Here is a 19,304-nt window from a genome sequence, read left to right on the forward strand (position 1 = left end):
CCTTACCTTGCAGCAGCCTCAACCCCCAGAGACCGTGCAGCCACATTCCCCAGTAAGCACCATCATGCTCAGCACCTGCAGCCCCTTTTCACCTGGACCTGGGGGCCTTTTTTTAATTTGTAGGGCTGAAAGGCAGCTGCTTTGGGATGTAATATGGCAAATATGGCATTGCAGAGACTCAGCACACCTAGCTTTGGGAAAAAGCTGAGGCCTAGGAGGGGCAGAGGAGATAAAGAATAGCTTTCTCAGTGAGTGGCCTTAGGGAATTTGAAGAGGAAGGATGCTGCAAATTCCCTAAGGCCACTCATTTGCAGATTTTCCTTGGTCCACAAGATGCAACCAGCAGCAATGAGTCCCAGCCCCTGTGGCCCCACATAGGGCCATGACCTTGCACAGAGCATGGCCACCGTGGGAGAGAACGGGCACTGGTAGCCCAGATGCACGGAGCAAAGTGCGTGCAAGGGAGGTGACCGATGGCATTTGCTGATGGAGGGGGAGCTCCAGGTTGGCTGGAAGTTGTTGTGACATTCCTGCTCGGACCAACAAGGCACTGGAAAGTTTTTGGATGAGCTGGCCTGCTGCCCCAATGTCCCCTTGCTCCATGACCTTTCTTCCTGCGGAGAAATCACAGCCCCGAGTGCCTGAGTCAGCTGTAAATCCCCAGCATCGATCAGACGCTAAATGCAGCACTTGGTGGTTGCAGAAGGGGAAGCAAATTGCACGAAGGAAAGAGTGTAGCAGGTCCCGGCTGACATCGAAGCGTCACTGGGGCTCCCACGCAGGCAGGGGGGGTGCAGAAACCATCCAGGTGGTCCCAAAAGCACCAGGAACTAAGGTGAATGATGGAAACAAGAGGACCACTACAGTAGTTTAGGGAAAGACATCTTTTGCTAATTAAATCCAAGTGCAAAGCCAGTAGGTGTATCCCCTCCTTTTGTACAGAGTGAGTTTGGATCTTGCAGCCCCCCAGGACGTGCAGATGCCCCAGCACAACGCTGCCTGCTGAGACCTGCGGGGTTGGGGGGATCAGGACGAGGAGGCAAAGGCACCCACGGGCAGCCCAGGGCTGGCTGGCAGCTGCACCCAATGCAGCAGAGATGCCACCCTCCCCTTTTCCATCCTCATCAGCACTCTTCATCCCCCTCACCTGCCCCTCGTGCCCCCTCTGAGTTCACCCCTCGCTCCTTTCCTCTTCTTCCTCTTCCTGAGCTCTGGTCTATGTTGAAACGCCTTCCCCAGGGTGGCTGTGGAGGCTCACACAGATGCAATTTACCCTTGTAAAAAAGAAGCAGCGTTTGGCCAGTCTAACTGGTAACGATTCCTCAAGGGGAGAGACGCGGCCTTAGCAAAGGGACGTTTCTGCTGGTGGAAACGGTTCTGCAAGGATCGTCCCTGTAAGTGCCGCTGCAGTGATGGGTTTTGGTGTCGATGGGGTCTGGGAGGGACAGGGGCTGGGTGGGCACAGGACGAAGGCTGTAGGGCACTGTTGTTTCCCCATGGCTCTTTGCCTGCTGGTTTTCCGGGGGGCCCCCCCCCAAGTTTCCTCCCCATAGGCTGGCCAGGCACAAGCCCACGAGGCACAGATTTCTCTGATTAGGCAACGGCGTGCAGCCTCTCCCCTTTCGCTTTCAGCTGCCTCTTCCTCCCCATCCCCGAGGCAGCCCCGAGCACGGCAGCACCCACGTCGCAGCGGGTACCGGCCGCGGCGCTGCCATGGACCCGAGCGCGCGGGAGCCCCTCGTGAGGAAGAAGAGCTCCTCGTATCGGACCTTCCCCGAGAGCGCTGGCAAGAGGCTCGACAAGGAGTACCTGCGGTAAGGGCCGGATTGGGTCCGTGGGGCTGGCTGTGGGGTGGGCTGTGTCCCCTCTCCCGAGAGCACTGGGCTGGGGGGAGCTGGTGGAAAAGCTGCTTCGTATTGCTGTCGTTCCTGAGTTGCCTTGAGATGGGGTCTCATCCTGCCCAGGGTGTGCGGTGCTGGATGAGCCCGCTTGGGAGAACCGCGGGTTTGTGTGCTTTTGGGCATCCAACTCTCATAGGGGTGTAAGATCCTGCTGGGGGGCATGGGGCCCTTGAAATGAACCCCCTCCCTGCTCTGCTGGGACAAGCCAGCTGCCGGATGGGTCCATGGTGCCACCCAGCTCCAGCTTCTGCTTTTCTCAGTTTACTGAACACGCTGGAAACCACCCGGCACAGAAGAAAGCATTGGCGGTGCCTGGGGGGACGTGCTCTCCCCCCCCCCCGCCACCACACGGCAGGAGTGGCTGCTGCTCCACTCGGAGAAACCCCACCAGCCTGGGGCTGTGCAGGGCCACTCCCCAGAAAAATTCCTCCATGGGTGTCACGAGATCCTCGGCAAAGGCTGGGGGAAGCTGCAAGACAGATTTAAAGTTTCTGCTGGGTGCGATAAGGGCACCCAACACGTCCTTCTCGCTCTGTCCTTCCCTCAGGAGCCTCCGCAACAAGCGGCTCTACCTGGCTGTGTTTGCCGCTGTCCTGGGGAACTTCAGTTTCGGCTTCGCCCTGGTTTACCCCTCGCCCGTCATCCCTGCCCTGGAGGCTCACCCCAGCCCTGCGCTGAGGCTGGACCAGCACACGGCATCCTGGTTCGGGGTAAGAGACGGGGTTGTCCCTGCCAGGGTTGGGGGGACAGAGCCGGTGGGTGCGCGGGGAGGGAGCTCGGACCCACCGAGGCCCCTCTCCGTGTCTCCCCGCAGTCGGTGTTCACGCTGGGAGCTGCGGCGGGGGGGGGTCAGCGCCATGCTCCTCAATGACCGCCTGGGCCGCAAACTGAGCATCATGTTCTCGGCGCTGCCCTCCGCCGTGGGATACGCGCTGATGGCCGGTGCCCAGGGGATCGGGATGCTGCTGCTGGGCCGCGTGCTGACGGGATACGCTGGCGGCGTGACGTCCGCTTCCATCCCGGTAACGTGCCGTGGGAGGGATTTTGCCGGGGATTTGCACGGCGGGAGACGGGGCAGCGCCGTAGCTGAGCCTGGGGCATCCTGCTGCTTTCTGGAGGCATCAGCAGAGCTCCAGGGCTGCGGCTGGGCGACTGGGGATGGGGAGGATGCACTGGGTCAGCACTCCTGGCACGGCCAGCCTGAGCTGTCCCCACGGTGCTGGACTTTCTTGCCCACAGAAAAGGGAAGGCAGGTCCTCGGTCCCTGCCCTGCTCCTCCCAGCAGTTATGTCCTCCCGCGTTTACCAATTGCCAACCTCGTGTTGCGTGCAGAGGGGAAGGCAAGAATTGAGTAACCCTGGGGCATGTCTTTCCAGTAATGGAAGTGTGAGCAGACTGCTGGGGCACTTCTCCCATGCCGGGGTGACGGGAGGGAAGTGGCCGTGCCTGCAAGGCCGTCCGCTCCGCCTGCCAGACCAGCTCGTGCCGCTGGACCGGTCAGGTTTCCACCCCGAGAGGGCAGTTTCCCAGCAGTTTGGGCTTCCCTTGGCTGCAGTGGATGACTGCGAGGTGGCAGAGGACAGGTTTTGGTGGTGACGGCCGTATAGTGCAGCTCCGTTAAGCGTGCGTTGTCCCGCTCCAGGTCTACATCTCGGAGATCTCCCACCCCGGGGTCAGAGGCATGCTGGGCGCTTGTCCTCAGATCATGGCAGTGCTGGGCTCCCTCATCCTGTACGCGCTGGGCAAGTATCTCGGTGTTTGGAGGGCAGGAAACCTTCGGTGAGACCTTAGGGGAGGGGAGCTGATTTTAAACAACTTTCTCAGCGAGTTGATGGATTCCTTCCCCTCACAGCCAGCTCACAACCACCACCACGGGTGTACAAAGCAGGTCTGGACAGGATCACCCGTGCATAACCCACACTTGTGTGTGTGTGTGCTCAGAGGGATGAATCCATAACCCACGCAGACTCATCACCGTGCCTGCAGACCTGGGTCCTGCCGAGGTTTCGTCAGGGCTGAAGGGCAGCACGCGATGAACTGTGTGTGCATCTCCTGCCAGCGTGTACTCTGGTTGCTGCAGGATCTTGCTGAATACTCTAAGATTTGGGGGAGCTTGCTGGAATTTCCCCATATCGTCCAGCTTAAAATGTTTCTTTGCTAGGAGAAAAACATATGCAAAAACTCTATTTATTTCTTTTTTAATTTTTTTTTTTTCCGGCTGGGTTTATTAAATTATTGGGGTGCCCACACAGAGGCAAGGCCAGGACACCCTTCCCTGCACGCTTTCCGCTCCTAACTATGCTGCTTCGGCAGGGCTGGTCCTGGACTGGCGCTGGCTGGCCGTCGCAGGGGAGGTGCCCGTGCTCGTGATGATAGTCCTGCTCTGCTTCATGCCCAACTCGCCCCGGTTCCTGCTCTCCCAGGGGAAGGACGACGAGGCCCTGGGGTCGCTGCGCTGGCTGCGGGGCAGGGACACGGACTATGCCCGGGAGTATGAGCAGATCAAGGAGAGCGTGAGGAAGCAGGTGAGGAGGCTCACCTCCAGCACAGGAGAGATGCAGTGTGAAAACTGCAAAATCCAGCCTCCTTTGGGCAATTCCTGAGCCACCTTCTGGGTGCCCAGAGGTGGTAACGCCTCGGCGTTGTGGCTTTGTCCCCTCCAGAGCCGGCGGGTTTCCTGCGCTGAGATCAAGGACCCCTTCATTTACAAGCCCATCCTGATCGCGGTGGGGATGAGGTTCCTGCAGCAGCTCTCAGGCGTCACCTGCGTCCTCGTGTACCTGCAGTCGATATTCAAGAAAACATCCGTCATCCTGGTGAGCCGCGGGGTTTGGCCTGTGCTCGGACTGCCTTGTCTTCGGTGATGGCTGTCCAATGCTCCAAGTCCCCTGCAGCTCTAAGAACCCCAACTTTGAAGCCTTTTTTTAAAGCACCTGGTTGGCAGCAATTGCCAAGCACCTGCCCTGCAAAAGGCTGCATGAGGATGGGGAGCAGGACTGGCCCCACTGTCTCCCCGCTCTTCTTCTCTGAGCTTCAGACTCTTTTCTGGTGTCTTACTATAGGAGGATAGCTTTGACAAAGTCATGAGCAAGACTCAAGGCAACACATGTAGGAACCTGCCCTTTCCCTGGCTCTCCCATCTCAGCTTCCGCACTGCTTTTGCTGTTGCAGAAACCAGAGTACGATGCAGCTCTTGTTGGCTTGGTACGTCTGTTCTCTGTGACGATCGCTGCCGTGTCAATGGATAAAGCTGGGAGGAAGATTCTTCTTTTCGTATCAGGTACGTCTCTCTCCCACTGTTGTTCAAGGGAAGCTCTTACTTAAGGATTTCCAGGAGCTCTGCAAATGCGCAGGAGTGGAAACTTCAGCCACACAGGACTCGGGCAGGGAGGGGGGAGGTCTCTGTCCTTCGGTGGCGGCTCAGCTCCTGAGCAGAGGCGTTCCCGGGCGCTCAGTCCTTGGCACGGAGGGGATCACTCACCCATCGGTCCCACTGTGACGTTGCATCTCTCCGCAGCTGGTGTCATGCTGGTCTCCAACCTAACCATGGGGCTCTATATCCACTTCGTGCCAGCTTCTCAGAACAGCACCGTTGCTAACAAGACCCTGGTGAGCTCTGCCAGCCTTCCTGCTGAACCAACAAACTACATCACCCTCATCCCCCTCCTGGCAACCATGTTCTTCATAATGGGTAGGTGCAGAGAGCGAGACAGCGCCCAGGACCCACAGCACAGGGCTGGGTACCAGCCTGGGGGGACGTTTCTCATCCGAGGCAGGGTGATATGGAGCAAGGAGATTGGGCTTGGAGTTGGAAGGCAGGCAGATGTCCCTGGAAGACCAAGAAAGATGGCATCTGAAGTCACTTTGAGGACTGACAGAGCATGAATGGGGGGGAATAATGATTGATGGGGGAGCAGGGCAGGATCGCACAGGGCTCTTCTGCACTCCTCAGCAGGCTGCAGAGCCTCGGCAGCCTCACCCTACCCCGTCTCCCCTGCAGGTTATGCCATGGGCTGGGGGCCCATCACCTGGCTGCTGATGTCGGAGATCCTCCCTTTGAAAGCCCGTGGGGTGGCCTCGGGCCTCTGCGTCGTCGTGAGCTGGCTGACAGCCTTCACCCTCACCCAGTTCTTCCTCCGGGTCGTGGTGGGTACTGCCCCGGGAGGGTGTCCGGCAGCCCCTCCTCAGACCCTCTCTGCACCAGTTTACATCTGCTTTCTGTCCCACTTTCCAGGAAGCCTTCGGCCTCGAGGTGCCCTTCCTATTCTTCGCCGTCATCTGTGCTGGAAACGTCTTATTCACAGGCTGCTGTGTTCCAGAAACCAAAGGCAGGTCCCTGGAACAGATCGAGGCCTTCTTCAGGACTGGCCGGAGGTCGTTCATGAGGTAGGAGCTGCCATCTGCCAGCCGTACTGGGCCACCAGTCCAGATGCTCAAGGGCAACAAAGAAAACGGTTGTGCTGCTGGAGGTGGAGGCTGGAGCTCTCTGCGAAGGCAACGGGAGAGGAAAGGGTGGCCACGATCATCTCGCTTTGGATGTAGAAGTTGCCACCTGGAACTTTACCTTCTCTTCCCGTCATTCAACACTATCTGTTGCTCTCTGGGCAACATGTCAACCCACGGTATGGGACCAGGTAACCAGCACCAGGCTGGAGGTAAAGATGTCCTGGAAAATAAAAGGTGTGGCTGTGGACAAGAGACCATGCACGTCCTTCGCTCAGCAGCCACCAAAGCAGCCTGAGAGCCCGAGGGTTTGGCTGGAACAGAGATAACAGCTGTAGCCACTTTGGCAAAAGTTCATCATGTAGTTGCAAGAATAAAACAGTTTTGCTTCCAACTTCAAGATGTTGCCTTGATTTGCAGAGAAGGGAGCTGCAGGCAGGTGGGATGGGAGAGGCAGACCAGGACTGTGACAAGGGGACCACAGCAGCCTGCAGTATCCCAGATGAGTCTCATGTACTTAAAGACTGTGAAAGAGGCAGAGCCAGGTATTTTGTATAAAAAGCTGCCATGTTTTATTGCTCTAAAAACACACATTACACTAGAAGCCTAATGAACAAGACCAAATACAGTTCACAAAGAAAATCCAGGACAAAACAAAGAACGGGAACAGACAAACATTCAGCTGTAGTGCAAGCGATTCACTGTAGGAAAGACACAGCGGGTACTGCCAATACTTTGTACTGGGGTGGGTCTTTCCCACCACAGGGTTTTACTCATCCACAAAGAGGAAGGCGGATGCACCTCCATCACAGTTTTGTGTGGAGCGTCCACCTCCATCACTTTGAGATTTCAACTGCATAGTTAGTAGCAAATTGCTCTTACCCCTTTCCTGTGTGTCCTGCAAGATTAAGGACTTGGTTTTTTATTATTTTAGAGCCTAACCCTAGGTCAAACACAGCTGCAGGGTGTGTTTATGGCTGCGAGGAAAGAATGGCCTTGCTGAGTATCCCATCCAACCTAACCCCTCCCAAAAGGGCAGAACAACAAAGGCTGAGCTGGGAGATGATTTGCCCAAGTATTTGCCTAACGTCCTGAAATGCACTTGGCACCTCAAGGTCTGGTGGAGATGCTTGTGTCCTCCTATTCCTGGAACATTCAGCCTGCTATGGACAAGGAAGCATGGCGTAACATAGCATATTTGACCCAGATCTCAAGATATGCTAGCTACTATTTAGATCCCCTGCAGCAGGAGATGAGAGAAATCACCTAAGAGAAGATGTGCTTTATCAGAGGATTAATTTAAAGCAGCCTGGGACAGAGAAAGAGAGATGGGCCAAAATTAAAACCACAGAGAAAATTCAGTATTAGACCTAACCTTTGCAGCTGAGACCCATTTCCAGAAAGATGTTCAGCCCTGGCTGGAATAGGACTGTTTCTAAGCATGGCCTGATTACGAGAGGTCTCAAGAGCCTCTGGTTTCCACTGACCTTCTGAAGATCAGGATCTCTGGCAGCCCTGTGCTAGAGCGTTCTCTTTCTCGCATGGCTATGGACCAGGTTTTGATATCTTCACTTCAGTGAACCTCTTCCCTGAAGACAGTGGATTTTTTTTCCTAAGGAAAAAATGACAAAGATGAATTGAACTTCCCAGGGCTCAGCCTCAGGAGGAAATGCCCAAATGTGAAATGAGGTTGGACTCTTCAGGTCCTGTGAGAACCTCACTGGAGAAGTATTTTCTGAGTGACCTCCTTCAATATAGAAAGTCTGAGGGTTTTTGCTACAACATTTAGAGTCTGAGAAATCACAGTGGCTCTTTCCAGAGGTAGAATGGTCTTTTTATTCACTGCACACACAGAGAATCAATTAGTATTACAAAATCAGCTCCTGCCCAGAGCAGCGAGGTCTGGGTACGCAGCAGAAAGTGAGCTTCTGCTCTTCTCTTCACACCCAATGGACAGCCCCAGGGGAGAGTGGAGCTAATATGCACAAGTGCTGCCAACTTCATGACTGAATGGGACATGGAAAAGTTGCACGCTGTATAAATGCACGTGGGTAAGAAGTGCACAGCTCACACGGTGAATGGTGTAACAGTCCATTGCTAAGTGCACATGTGCTGCCAGTACCCAGGTGTCTTTCCACACTTGGTGTCAACAATTCACTATAGTCAATGCGTCACCCGCTCTTGAGTTCTCACTTAACAAAACTTCTGTCCCATCGTCTCCCAAGAGGCTTTTCCAAGACCTGGCAAGCAGAACCTCTTCCATGGAAACCCCACGGATTAGCCATCCAGCCTGGATGCCATCAGCAGGGATTGGGTTGAGCCTGTAAAATCTCTAGAGCAGGGCTTTTAACTTCATTTATCCTTACACAGCTCCAAGCACCCTGATGGCGCCTCTAAACACAATTAATAACCACCATGCACTGTGAATGGGCATATTGACTACCGTGACACTACTACTCTAAAGGTCCTTTCTATCTCCACAAAAAGAGTCTCTTGCCCACACGGAGGTGAGACCGTCTACTAACTGTCACTACAACTCTTAAAAGCCATGGGTGCTGTCACCAAGCCACATCTGCAATGATGGTAGCATCGGGCTTGGTTTCAGCTGCATCACAGACAGACGAAATTCCCAAGAGCTCCCACCCCAGACACACATCTGTAGGAGTCAGCACTCTCGGAGCACGGATCTGAGAGACCTCCTGTTGCAGCAGGCACAGACACTGAACAGACCCGGTGTCTTTAAGCATCGGGGCCAAAGGCTCCAGCTCAGCTCTTACAGAAGAGTCCCTGAGGCCCATTTTCAACAAAAGCGTTAAGCTCAGATTGTTCGCTGACTCGGCCCCAGCGTCAGACCCGACTGCCGCAAAACACAGCATGGCAGCACTGCCGGTGTCCAAGGGACTTCTGCCGTTGCTGCCAAGGGAGCAGAGCGGACCCGTCCGTGCCAACGAGCCCTCCAGGTGACCTGGAGCAGCACCCGCCTGCAACAGCCCCAGGGACTGCTGCTGTGCTATGGCATCAGGACAATCAGATGAAGCCAGCGAGGGTCCTGCCAGTTCCGTGGTTCATCACCGTGGGCGTAGATCGGCCTGCAAGCGTTATTCTATCACCTCTGCTTTGCCTTTCGCCTCCTGTCACTAAAGCTACTGTGGAACTACTCACAGAGCAAAGCAGTCACTACCAAAGACATGCTCGTAGCTACGTGCACCAGTCTGCAACATTCCTCTACTAAACACTACTTAACTCCCCAAACCCCCCCTGAAATCAAAGCAGATGTCCTGTTTGCTAGGCAGGACTCCGCACTTGAACCACCCAGTAAAGGGACTGCGCAGGGACACCGCTGGCTCGAAGAGCGGAGAGGCAATTACCGCTGAAGTACCCCACAGGCTGCAGCGTATTCCTCCTGCAGCACCCCATTACTGCAGGCAGCGTGACCCACGCAGGAGGCTGGGGTCCCTGCGCACACGCACACAAGAAAGGCCGATGGCCCACGTATTGCATGCAGCAACAGGGATCAGCCCAGCGCGGGGGGCTGCGAAATGGCACAGCCTTTATTAAAACAAGCTGCGTCCGGGCTGGCGGTGCCTGTTCTGCATCCCAGACAAGCAGGTGTCAGAGCAATCACTGTTCGGAGGCCTGGGGGAAAGGGGCTTAGCACAAAGTGGCTACCCAGCACCCAGCTGCAGGGGCCCGCGCGTGTAAATAAACCCAAGCCGTGTTCCTGACCGGTGCAAATCCTCACACCTCCCTGAACTCCACCGAAGAAACAACAGCTAATATTAGCTGGCAGCTTAGGCCCCCGATCTCCAGGGACCGCTCTGCTCCCGCTGCAATGCAAACACTGCATCCGTACCCGGCCATCCCCTCCAGCAGCGGCTCCGTCCCAGGCTCTGCCAGGGATGCTCTGGTGTCATTCAACTAACGTGAATACACACCGTACCTAGAGGAAGGACGTGTTATATAGATAGTTTCCAACACGACACTGCTCAAAAGCCACAGAGCTGCTGGCGGACAGACCCTTCTGACAGACAGCACCCAGCCTCCAGCAGCATTTCTCAGACCGCCGTGCAACCCCGCGGGTACCCCAGTGATTCAAATGGGACCACAAAGTGTTGGTGGCAGCGGGAGGTCAGCTCCCAGGGCAGGAGAGTAAGAACAGGCTGCAGTCCCCATGGCCGCTGCTCACCGGAGCCGCTCCCTGCCCTGGCTGCTGAGTGAGCACAAACCTCCAGTCCAGCAGCTACAGCCCAGTTTTCCTCCCTTCTCTCTCCCAGAAAAGGGGGAAAACCAACTTTGTCAAGCTAGTGGCCCAGAAGAAGACAAAGGGGTCAAGGGACAATACACTTTCCAAAAGTATGAGAAACACTCTGAAGGGCACAATAGGATTTTACGGTATCCCAGTTATAGCATCCCAGTTACAGCAGCCAGGGCTCTCCCTGGGTTCAGAGAGGCCCCCCCAATGAAATGAGGTGGTCCTTTGAAGGACAGGAGAAACGAGTGCTCTGTTTCCTATGTCCAGAGAAAATGAGTCCCATCAAAATACTTAAATAACTAAAAATAAATTATTCCCCTTTTTCCTAATCAAAGGAAAAAGCAATCATGTAAATTCAAATAAATTAACCCCCCCCAGAAGAAACCATAATGAGAAGAGGGGGACCTGAACTTAGCAAGCAGTTTTGTTCGGCATGATACAAAGCAAACAGAAAACATAATGCAAAAACCACTGATGGAGCCTGGAATAAAGCAGCAAGACATCCCAGCTATCCACACTGAAATGGTGCAGACTTCTCTGTGTTTGCAAAGGAAGGATATGCCACCTTCCCATACAAAATCAGCCCAGGACCGGTGCAAAAAGAACACGAGCCCAAAGAGAAGGGCTGTACCAGACAGAAGCAGAGAGCAGGTCCCTTGCATAGAGGGATGGGTCATGGGAGCAGGAGCAGATGCAGGGAGTGAGAGATAACAGAGTCCCAGGCTCATGACAGAAGGATGCTGTTGCACATCAGTAACCCTTACACCAGCGAAAAAACCCCACTTGGCTCAAGCAATCGTAGCCTTTTTCAGCTGAGGTAAAGCAAACCTCACTTCCCTTCTTCCCCAGTAAAAGAGTGAAGCTTAAGAAAAGTACCCTTATTAAGACAAAGTAATTAGTTCTTATAATTCAAGTAAATTGCAGTAACTGCCTGCAGCTGTGTCCAGAGGAAGCAGGGACTGTGCTTTGTAGGTACCAGGATCTGCCCCAGCACCTCTGGCAGCTCCTCTGCAGAGATGGTTGTTGTCTTTCTGTGGGTTTTTTGCTGGAAGTCCTTTCCCATGCAGCGATGCCTTCAGTGCCTGGCCTAACTGGACCCATATTAAAAATACTCAGTGGAAGAAGATCAAGCTTAAGCATCACCATGTATTGCTAAACCCTGGATTAGTGTATATTACCCCCGGGAAGGGCCACACCAGAGAGTGTTACTAAAAACGTGTAACGTGCAGTGGCAGGTTACCCCCAGGCATGAGGCCAGCAGCTCCCTGGCTCCCATGAGACCAGTGCAGGCGAGGAGCTGGCACGTCAGCTCTGTCCTTCCTCACCCCATCCGGAAAGCAGTTCCCAAATGAGCACTGCATCTTCAGCTCGTTATCAGGCATCACTCCAAAGAAAGGCTACCTATTCAGGCTTGTAAAGCAGCACTCAAAGAGCCAGCACCTCTGCAGAAAAAAAAAAAAAAAAAAATAGGGGGACTGTGAGATATTTCGTTGAGGGTTGAGGAGAAGAGAGGGGCCAACGCGCTGAGTGTTGCTGGTGTGAGAAGAGGGCACAGCCCGCCCCAGCCCCTGAGATTTCCAGCTGCTGCAGTGTCCAGGGAAATCATGGCGTAACAGGGAGGGGAGCGGGCAGAGGGAAGGGCAGATTGGATTTCCGTATCTTCACCAACATCTCGGTGTCCAGGAGAGGTTACCCCGAGCTCACGTGCTTCAGAGAGCCTGTCCCTCTAGGGCCCCCGTGAGCTTCTCTTCATCCATTTGCTTCTGCTGCTGGTGGATACGGGCATAGGAAATGGCATCTCCCCTGCAGAGAGAAGGGACAGCGTGGGGATGTGAGCTCCGGGTGCCCACCGCGGCGGGTGCAGCGCCTGGCACAGAGGTCTCCCAACCGGGTCCCGGTCCTCTCCGTGCCGAGGGATGCCAGGAGTGAAATGGGACTTGCTGGTCCTCTCCAACCCCACCAAAGCTGCTCACTTCCCCCAGAGCTGGGCTCATCCATCCATCCAACGGCTGCAGAAAGAGGGCTGGGACCCACACGGCAACCTAGATTGAACTCCCAAGGAAAAGCTCGGAGCCTCAGCAAACCCCAGGACCTTCCCTCCCAGGGCTTTGAGATGATGGCAAGGAGATCTTCTCTGGCAGCATTTACACCTGAAAGCACGGTTAGTACAAGAGGAAAGCATAGCCTTAGGGACGCAGATGGGGGTAAGGGCTGGAGGTCCCCCTTCCCCTTCCCTCCCCTCCAGAAGCAGACAGATTTCTCTTACTTTTTGCCGAGTGCCGACAGGCCGTAAAGCACCCCGGTGGCAAAGGCAATGGCATTTCCAAAGAGCGTGGTCAACGTCAGGCTGAGCATGACCGGGAACACAGCCATCCTGGAAGACAGAGGCAGCCCTCAAAGCCGGGCTCCGCTCCCCACGGGATGCAGGGATGCTCGTCCGTTGCGGCATGCCCACATGCATCCCAACGCAGTTCCCGGGATGGCTTCACCACCACAACACACCCCAGGAGCATCCTCACCCGCAGTAGAAAGCGGCTTTCTGCCAGGGCCGCAGCTTGTCCGCCCTCGCAGAGACGGCATTCGCAAACTCGATAAACTGGCAGCAGAAGGGGGCTTCGCACAGGAACAGGACAAAGGCGTTGAGCCTCCAGATAGAGCAAACCAAAGTTAATTCTGCCCACGTGGCCCAGATCGAGGGTTGGCAATGCCCCCCAGTCTCCCGGAGACCAGCCGCTCCCACGGCCAAACGCAGGTAGAAGGGAATGGTGGGGCTGGACCCCACCGCACTCCCTCCCCGCTTCTGGATCATTTCCAAACCCCGGTGCCCCAGACTTATTTTGGATAAGGGTATCTCAGTATTTACCTAAAAAGGGGTAAAGAATGAATGTAAATAGAATAAATCCAGCATCTCAACCTGCCCGATGGAGCAAGATCTGGCAATTCACAGAGCCTGCGGTGCCCAATGGACATTTCCCTCACATCCACTGCCCAAGTGGGGCAGCTCTGCCCCTTGCTCAGTGGTGTCTAATTAACCAAGCCTTCCTCCCGGCAGAAAAAAGAAAAGAAACTCTGCTCACATCATCCACACGCCGGCCGCGATGTTCAGGGGGTTGATGGTGACACAGTTCCAGAGACCAGCGAAGGCACAGGCTGGAAAGCAAAGAGGATTTCGGTGACCATGAAGACCAACCCAGTGCGCCCACGGGGCCAGAGCCCAGCAAGCAGGGCTGGCTTCTCCTCCCAGCTCTGCCTTGCAACAGGACCTTGCAGTCACACCAGCACGATTTTGCTCTCCCGTATTTTGGGCTGTTTTGCAGGGCAAGGGCTGCCCAGAAGACCCCTTGCCTTAGCCGGCACCTCTAGGCACTGCAGAGCAGCCTGCACCAGCACAGGAGGGTGGGTGGAAAGGTCTGATGGTCCGAACAGGACCCCGGGATGCAGAGGAGAGGGTTTGTTCCCAGCTCCTCTGGTCGGGTATCCTTTTGATCTCAACGGCTGGTTTTTCAGCATGACACTTGCACAACTGTTTCACTTGCGTAGAACAACAGAGCATTTGCCTTTACGTGGAGTCACGTATGTGGCACTCTAGTTTTTCTTTGGAATTACTGCGTTGTCCTGGGATGAACAAAGAGGTCCCAGCAGACACCCGTCTCTGAGCAGCATGCAGAAAGTTCAGCAAAAACATGACTTGCAGCACCGAGGCACATGGGCACGCATTAAATAAAGCAGAGGTAAACCCGGTCTCAGCCACACGCTGCTGGTTCTGTGCAACTGCACTAGAGACGGGCAGAAAAGAGCCAAGTTTGGGTCTCCGCTAATACAAATGGAAGCGGACGCCAGATAAAGCAGAGCCCAAAATAGCCCCAGCACTCCTGATTCTGTAATGCAAGGAGAAGAACGAGGCAGCAGCATCCAAGCTGAGGCTGCATGCACCTCCTTCGTGCCTCATTAAACTTGCAGAGCGTTCCCGGCACTTGATACGGCCCTTTTCCTCCGGCTTTGCCAACAGGCTGCTGCTGCTTACCTGGGAACCCGAGCCTGGGCAGGCAGGGCAGCATACACGGACTGAGTCCACAGTAAACACCACCAATCCTGCAAAACTCCAGCTAAAACTATACAGCCCTTAAAGGCTGTCTTGGGGGTGATTAGCAGCACAATGAAGAGCAGCAGAGTCCACCTCTGAGAACGAGACCAGCCTGGGTTTGGGTATTTCAGATGTCTGCTCATGTTTTGCTAAGGGGATCCCTGAGCAGAGCTGCTGTAAGCAATGCTGACCTTCAAAAGCCTGGCTTGTGTTTGCAAGGTTTCTTTTAAGCAGCCACACTGCTGAATCCTCAAAGTTCCCTTAAAAATAGTTATCCTTATTTACCGGACTGGAAAACAAAACTACAGGCCTATGACAGGACCGATCTAAGGTCGGCCCAGGAGCAAGTGACCTCCTGGTTTTAGGAAACAACCAGACAAGGTTATTTTTAAAGGCTTCCTAGGACTATTCCACAGGATCCAAAATCATTCAGAGAATCCTGCGCAAACAAGATGAGCCACCAGAGGAGAAATGCCAGAGGACATGTTACCAGCCATGCTCCAAGGGCACTTCTCATCCTCCCATCACAGAGGGACCAGTGTCAGTGTCCCCACACTGCAGGGGAAACTGAGGCACTGGGGTGGGATCATCTGCTCATAGTCACGCATGCAAACAGCTGGAGCGCTGGAAGAGCAATGGCAAGCAGGATTGCTGGGAGCAGCGGGCAGCACAGAGAGCAGGACACGACGTGGAGGTTTCTAATTCTTCTCTGTGACCAACAGACCCTTGGACGCTGACAGGAGAGGAGCTATGGGGAAGCACCACAGGCTTGTGATGCTTGCTCTCTCCCAGGAAAGCACACCTCTGAAAATAATGTTAAGTGACTTTCAGGCACTTTATAATTAGCAGAACAGCAAAAATCAGCTGCATCTCAACTATTCCCAAAATGCAGCCGAGGCTGGGGTAGAACTTGCCTTGTTTAACAGCACGGCAGAGCACAGAGCTACAAAACTGATCTCATCCACAGAACAAACCCGGGGAGGCAGAATGTTACTTTTTCAAGCAGGTTTTTGGCCTTACTCTTGTTTTAATCTAGCCAAGCAGGGGTTGTTTTGTCAGGGTTCTGGTTTGGTTTTGTCCTCAAACACCCCAAAACAACCCTTGAGCACTAAGTGTCCCTGTAGGAGTCTCAGCTAAGCAACCACCCCGCTTGCCAATGGACTAATGACCCAGCAAGCCTGAGCTGAGCAAGCCCCTACGTCAGCACGAGCACCAGCCAGCGGGAAAGGAGTCAAAGGTTTATAATCGCAGGAACACTGCACTCGCTGGCGGCTGCCAACAGCCACAGAGATAACGATTCAGTGACCTTCGATCTCCTTTGCAGAGCAGCGCATCCCACAGCAGCCCAGTACATCCTTGTCCCACTGGGACGGACGGGATCGGCTCCTGCCTCTGTAGCCAAAAGGAGATGGAGCTGCCAAGCCAGAGACTTCTTTTTGCAGAACAGAGGCCTCGCAATAGGTTTAAAATGCAGATAATGCTCAATGGCACGTAAGCTATGGAAGACAGACAGTTCTGCCATTTGTTTAACTGCTGTCCCATCTCGAATCCCTGAGGAAGCACAAATAACTGGGAGCTAAAACGGGGGGGGGGGGAGAACACCACCCCCTACAAAGGCTCTATTCATTTCAAGCAGCTGGTCACTGTCCTCAACACAAGCCTATTTTTGCTCCTAGAGCATTTTACAAAAGCCACAGACTCTCCTCATCCTTTTACAAACAGGAACACAAGGGAGAGAAGGGACTTGGCCAAGGTCGCCAAGCCAGCCTGGGCAAGAGCCAGAAACAAATCCCGAACCTTGCTGTTCTTGTTCCTGCTCTGGCCCCTGGACCTTTCTGGCTTAAGCAAGTTGCAGGCTGCAGGTGTTTGCCTGGGGTAGATGTTGTCCGCCAGTCTCACCTCCACTAACAAAGTTTCTCATCCTTTCTACAGAGAGTTTTTCCTTCTGTAAGAAATAATCCAGCCCTGTAGCAGAACCATAAATCCAGTTGCTCAAAATCCATATAAATTATTTCTGCTCTTTCATAGCAAGCTCTGAAAATAGAAGCAAACTCCAGCCTTGCCGTGTTATTAGTCACCCCTTTTCCAAACTGTCCACCTTCAACAAGGTGATGCTGAACAAGGAGCATTTTGCAGAGGGCCATTACTAGCACGGGACATTGGAGGGTTGCCTCTTTCCACAGTCCCCCATTTCCCTGCTCGTAAGAGGAGTCTGTGTCTCACACTGCCTCATTCTCTGCCTGATGAACTTCATGAAGGGAGACTGTCAGGGCTACAGAGCAAGCTGACTGACTCCCCAAATCATCAGCAATCCTGTTAAGAGCCTGACACTTCTTCCAAAAGCTTCTTCTCACAGACTCACCCAAATACGTAAAACTCTTAGCTTCCTTTAAAAACAAGTCATGAGCTCTCAGAGCTGTGAACAAAAGGTTGGGAAAATAATCCAAGTATAATTCAGCTGCTTTGAAACGTGAAGACGGAGAAAAAAATATGTCTTCAAAGACTCGCACTTTTAAACCACTCGTGAGCTGCTCGAGCACAAGGTGGGCAATGCCACCAATGCGACCCAACAGCCGTCCTCTCCAGCTCTTCACCCTCCATCCGCGTCCCCCTGAGTTCTGCACGGGCCAAAGCCACGCAAAAAGTGCCGAGGCTCCCGCTACAGCTCCAGTCCGTGGGAAAGACGCCGCTAGACTAAACCCCCACCTGGGACCTGTGCTGAAGACACGTCCCAGCTGGTCTCTTGGCCGTCTGCCGGGACCAGAAGCACGGGGGCCCCAGGCAGAGCATGGCGAGGCCAGTATGTTTTGCCCCGTAAGAGCAGTCCTACCAAATCTTTTCACACCTCCGGAATTTCAGCACCTGAGACATAAAACAGTGAGAGCAGCATATGTTTTACCAGCCTAGCCAAAAGGGGCTGTAACGAGCCTGCCCAGCGATACCATGGTCTACAAGGTCGGCTGCGAAAATGCGGTGGGCTTGTGCAGTCAAGTCCCGAGGCAAGAGGCAGGCACGGGAAGGGGGCAGGGAGAGACGGGGATCAGACGAAACGCCACAGCCGAGGGAATAAATCAGGGCTGACTGCACTGGCTGAGAAACACTCTTGTTTTACTAGAAGTTGTGGACCTGAAGCAGAAGAAATTCTCCATCCTGTGCTCTGCAGGAGATCAGACTAAGCGGTCATAACAGTCCCTCCTGCTTTTAAGAGCTATTAATCTCCCCGCAGAATGTAGCAAAACAGCACTACAGGACAGGCTGATTTCTGGCAAAGTTGCAAAGACTCTTTCCCTGGGAAAATTTTTTTCAGCAGCAGGTAATTCAGAGCACAGCCAACTCACTTTGCTGTACACGGGCTCCCTTCTTCTCTGTGTCCAAGACTAAACCCCTTAAAAACACACAACACAAACCAAGTCCATTATTCACCTTCAAAAAAAAACACAGGCAGGCCCTCTGCAATCAACAACAGGAGTAACGGGAAACACGCTCTGACATTCAGGATGGGGAAAGAAAATAAGTTGCAGGAACATAAAAAACACCCAAACAGACAAATAGGATGAACCAAATCCCGTGGCCCCTCTTCAAGCCCTGAATCTGGCCCTGCTGAGCACCCTGAGCCTGGTCCTCGCAGTAAAATCGTCATCTAGTTTATCTGCCCACAGCCCTCCCGCAGGACCAGGGGCTCGGCTGCTGCTCCCGTCACTTCCAGTGAGCGCTGTATCCAAGACGAAACTCGAGGATTTGCAGATCCCCCCGTGACGTCCCTCCTCCCAGGTGCCGAAGCTCAGCAGGTTCGGTGAGCGCAAAGCACATCCCTCGTGTGCCGGCTAAAACCGCCCCACTTCGACACGTCCATGACTCTTCCTTCTGCCCGAAACGCAGCAAACTAACGACTAGAGCAGACCCAAACCCCATAACCCCAAATGATTGTTTCGTGGGGCGGCCCCCCTAACACAAAGGTGACCCTAACAAGAGGCAGGCGGGACCCCTGACGCGCGCTTTCGCATGCACGAGCGGCGCCGAGGGGGAAACCTTTGGCTGCAAGGGAAGGGGATACTTACACATGCCCCCGATGACCCCGGCAATCCTGCAGAGCCACCTGTACCACCAGGTCATGCCATCATCGGTGGAGGAAGCCGCTGGGTCAGGGGCTGCTGCTTGGAACTGCTCATCCTGAGAGCTCATCGCACCCCTGCTCCCGGGGGGTCAGGGGGCAGCACCCCGCTCCCCGCCTGAGCCCCAGCAGCGCAGGATGCACGCACGCACCCCCCCACGCGCAGCCCCCCGAGTGACACTCCCCCCGTGCCCCCCTCCAGCCAGCCCGGGACGCAGCCCCTAAACCCAGCCCTGCCGCTGCTGGACCTCTCCCCGCACCCCCATGCAGGGCCTGGCCCCCGGCAGCCCCCCCAGGGCTGACAATGGAGGGTCTCTGCCTGCAGCAGCGATGCCAGCGGCCGTGGGAGCTGCCTCCACGTCTGCCTGCGTATTGCATTGTGGGTCCCCTCCTCCAGCAGGCAGGGCTTTGATGTCACTCTCATTAAAAGGCTGGTGGGCAGAGCCCGTCGTGTACATATTCATAAGCAGCCGCGCAGGCATGCACTCCATCCACGCCAGGGTCTGGGGTGCG

General features: G+C 54.6%; 2 protein-coding genes across 2 annotated transcripts; one reads left to right on the forward strand and one right to left on the reverse strand.

Annotated features, from left to right (window-relative positions):
* Nucleotides 1-1,676: 1,676 nt before the first annotated feature.
* SLC2A6 (solute carrier family 2 member 6) lies at nucleotides 1,677-6,738 on the forward strand. Its single transcript, XM_052815297.1, is given in 11 exon segments — nucleotides 1,677-1,814; nucleotides 2,449-2,611; nucleotides 2,716-2,742; nucleotides 2,744-2,923; nucleotides 3,544-3,643; nucleotides 4,215-4,426; nucleotides 4,565-4,717; nucleotides 5,073-5,181; nucleotides 5,419-5,592; nucleotides 5,902-6,047; nucleotides 6,136-6,738. Coding segments are annotated over 11 exon segments (1,521 nt in total). The 5' UTR covers nucleotides 1,677-1,713; the 3' UTR covers nucleotides 6,292-6,738.
* A 154-nt stretch (nucleotides 6,739-6,892) lies between these two features.
* CACFD1 (calcium channel flower domain containing 1) lies at nucleotides 6,893-18,965 on the reverse strand. Its single transcript, XM_052815298.1, has 5 exons — nucleotides 18,739-18,965; nucleotides 13,674-13,746; nucleotides 13,116-13,241; nucleotides 12,863-12,970; nucleotides 6,893-12,399 (listed from the first exon to the last, which is right to left on the reverse strand). The coding sequence occupies exons 1-5, from the start codon at nucleotides 18,860-18,862 to the stop codon at nucleotides 12,306-12,308; spliced, it is 525 nt and encodes a 174-aa protein (XP_052671258.1). The 5' UTR covers nucleotides 18,863-18,965; the 3' UTR covers nucleotides 6,893-12,305.
* Nucleotides 18,966-19,304: the final 339 nt, after the last annotated feature.

This window comes from Harpia harpyja, chromosome 19 (assembly GCF_026419915.1).
Source record: "Harpia harpyja isolate bHarHar1 chromosome 19, bHarHar1 primary haplotype, whole genome shotgun sequence".
Lineage (NCBI taxonomy): Eukaryota > Metazoa > Chordata > Aves > Accipitriformes > Accipitridae > Harpia > Harpia harpyja.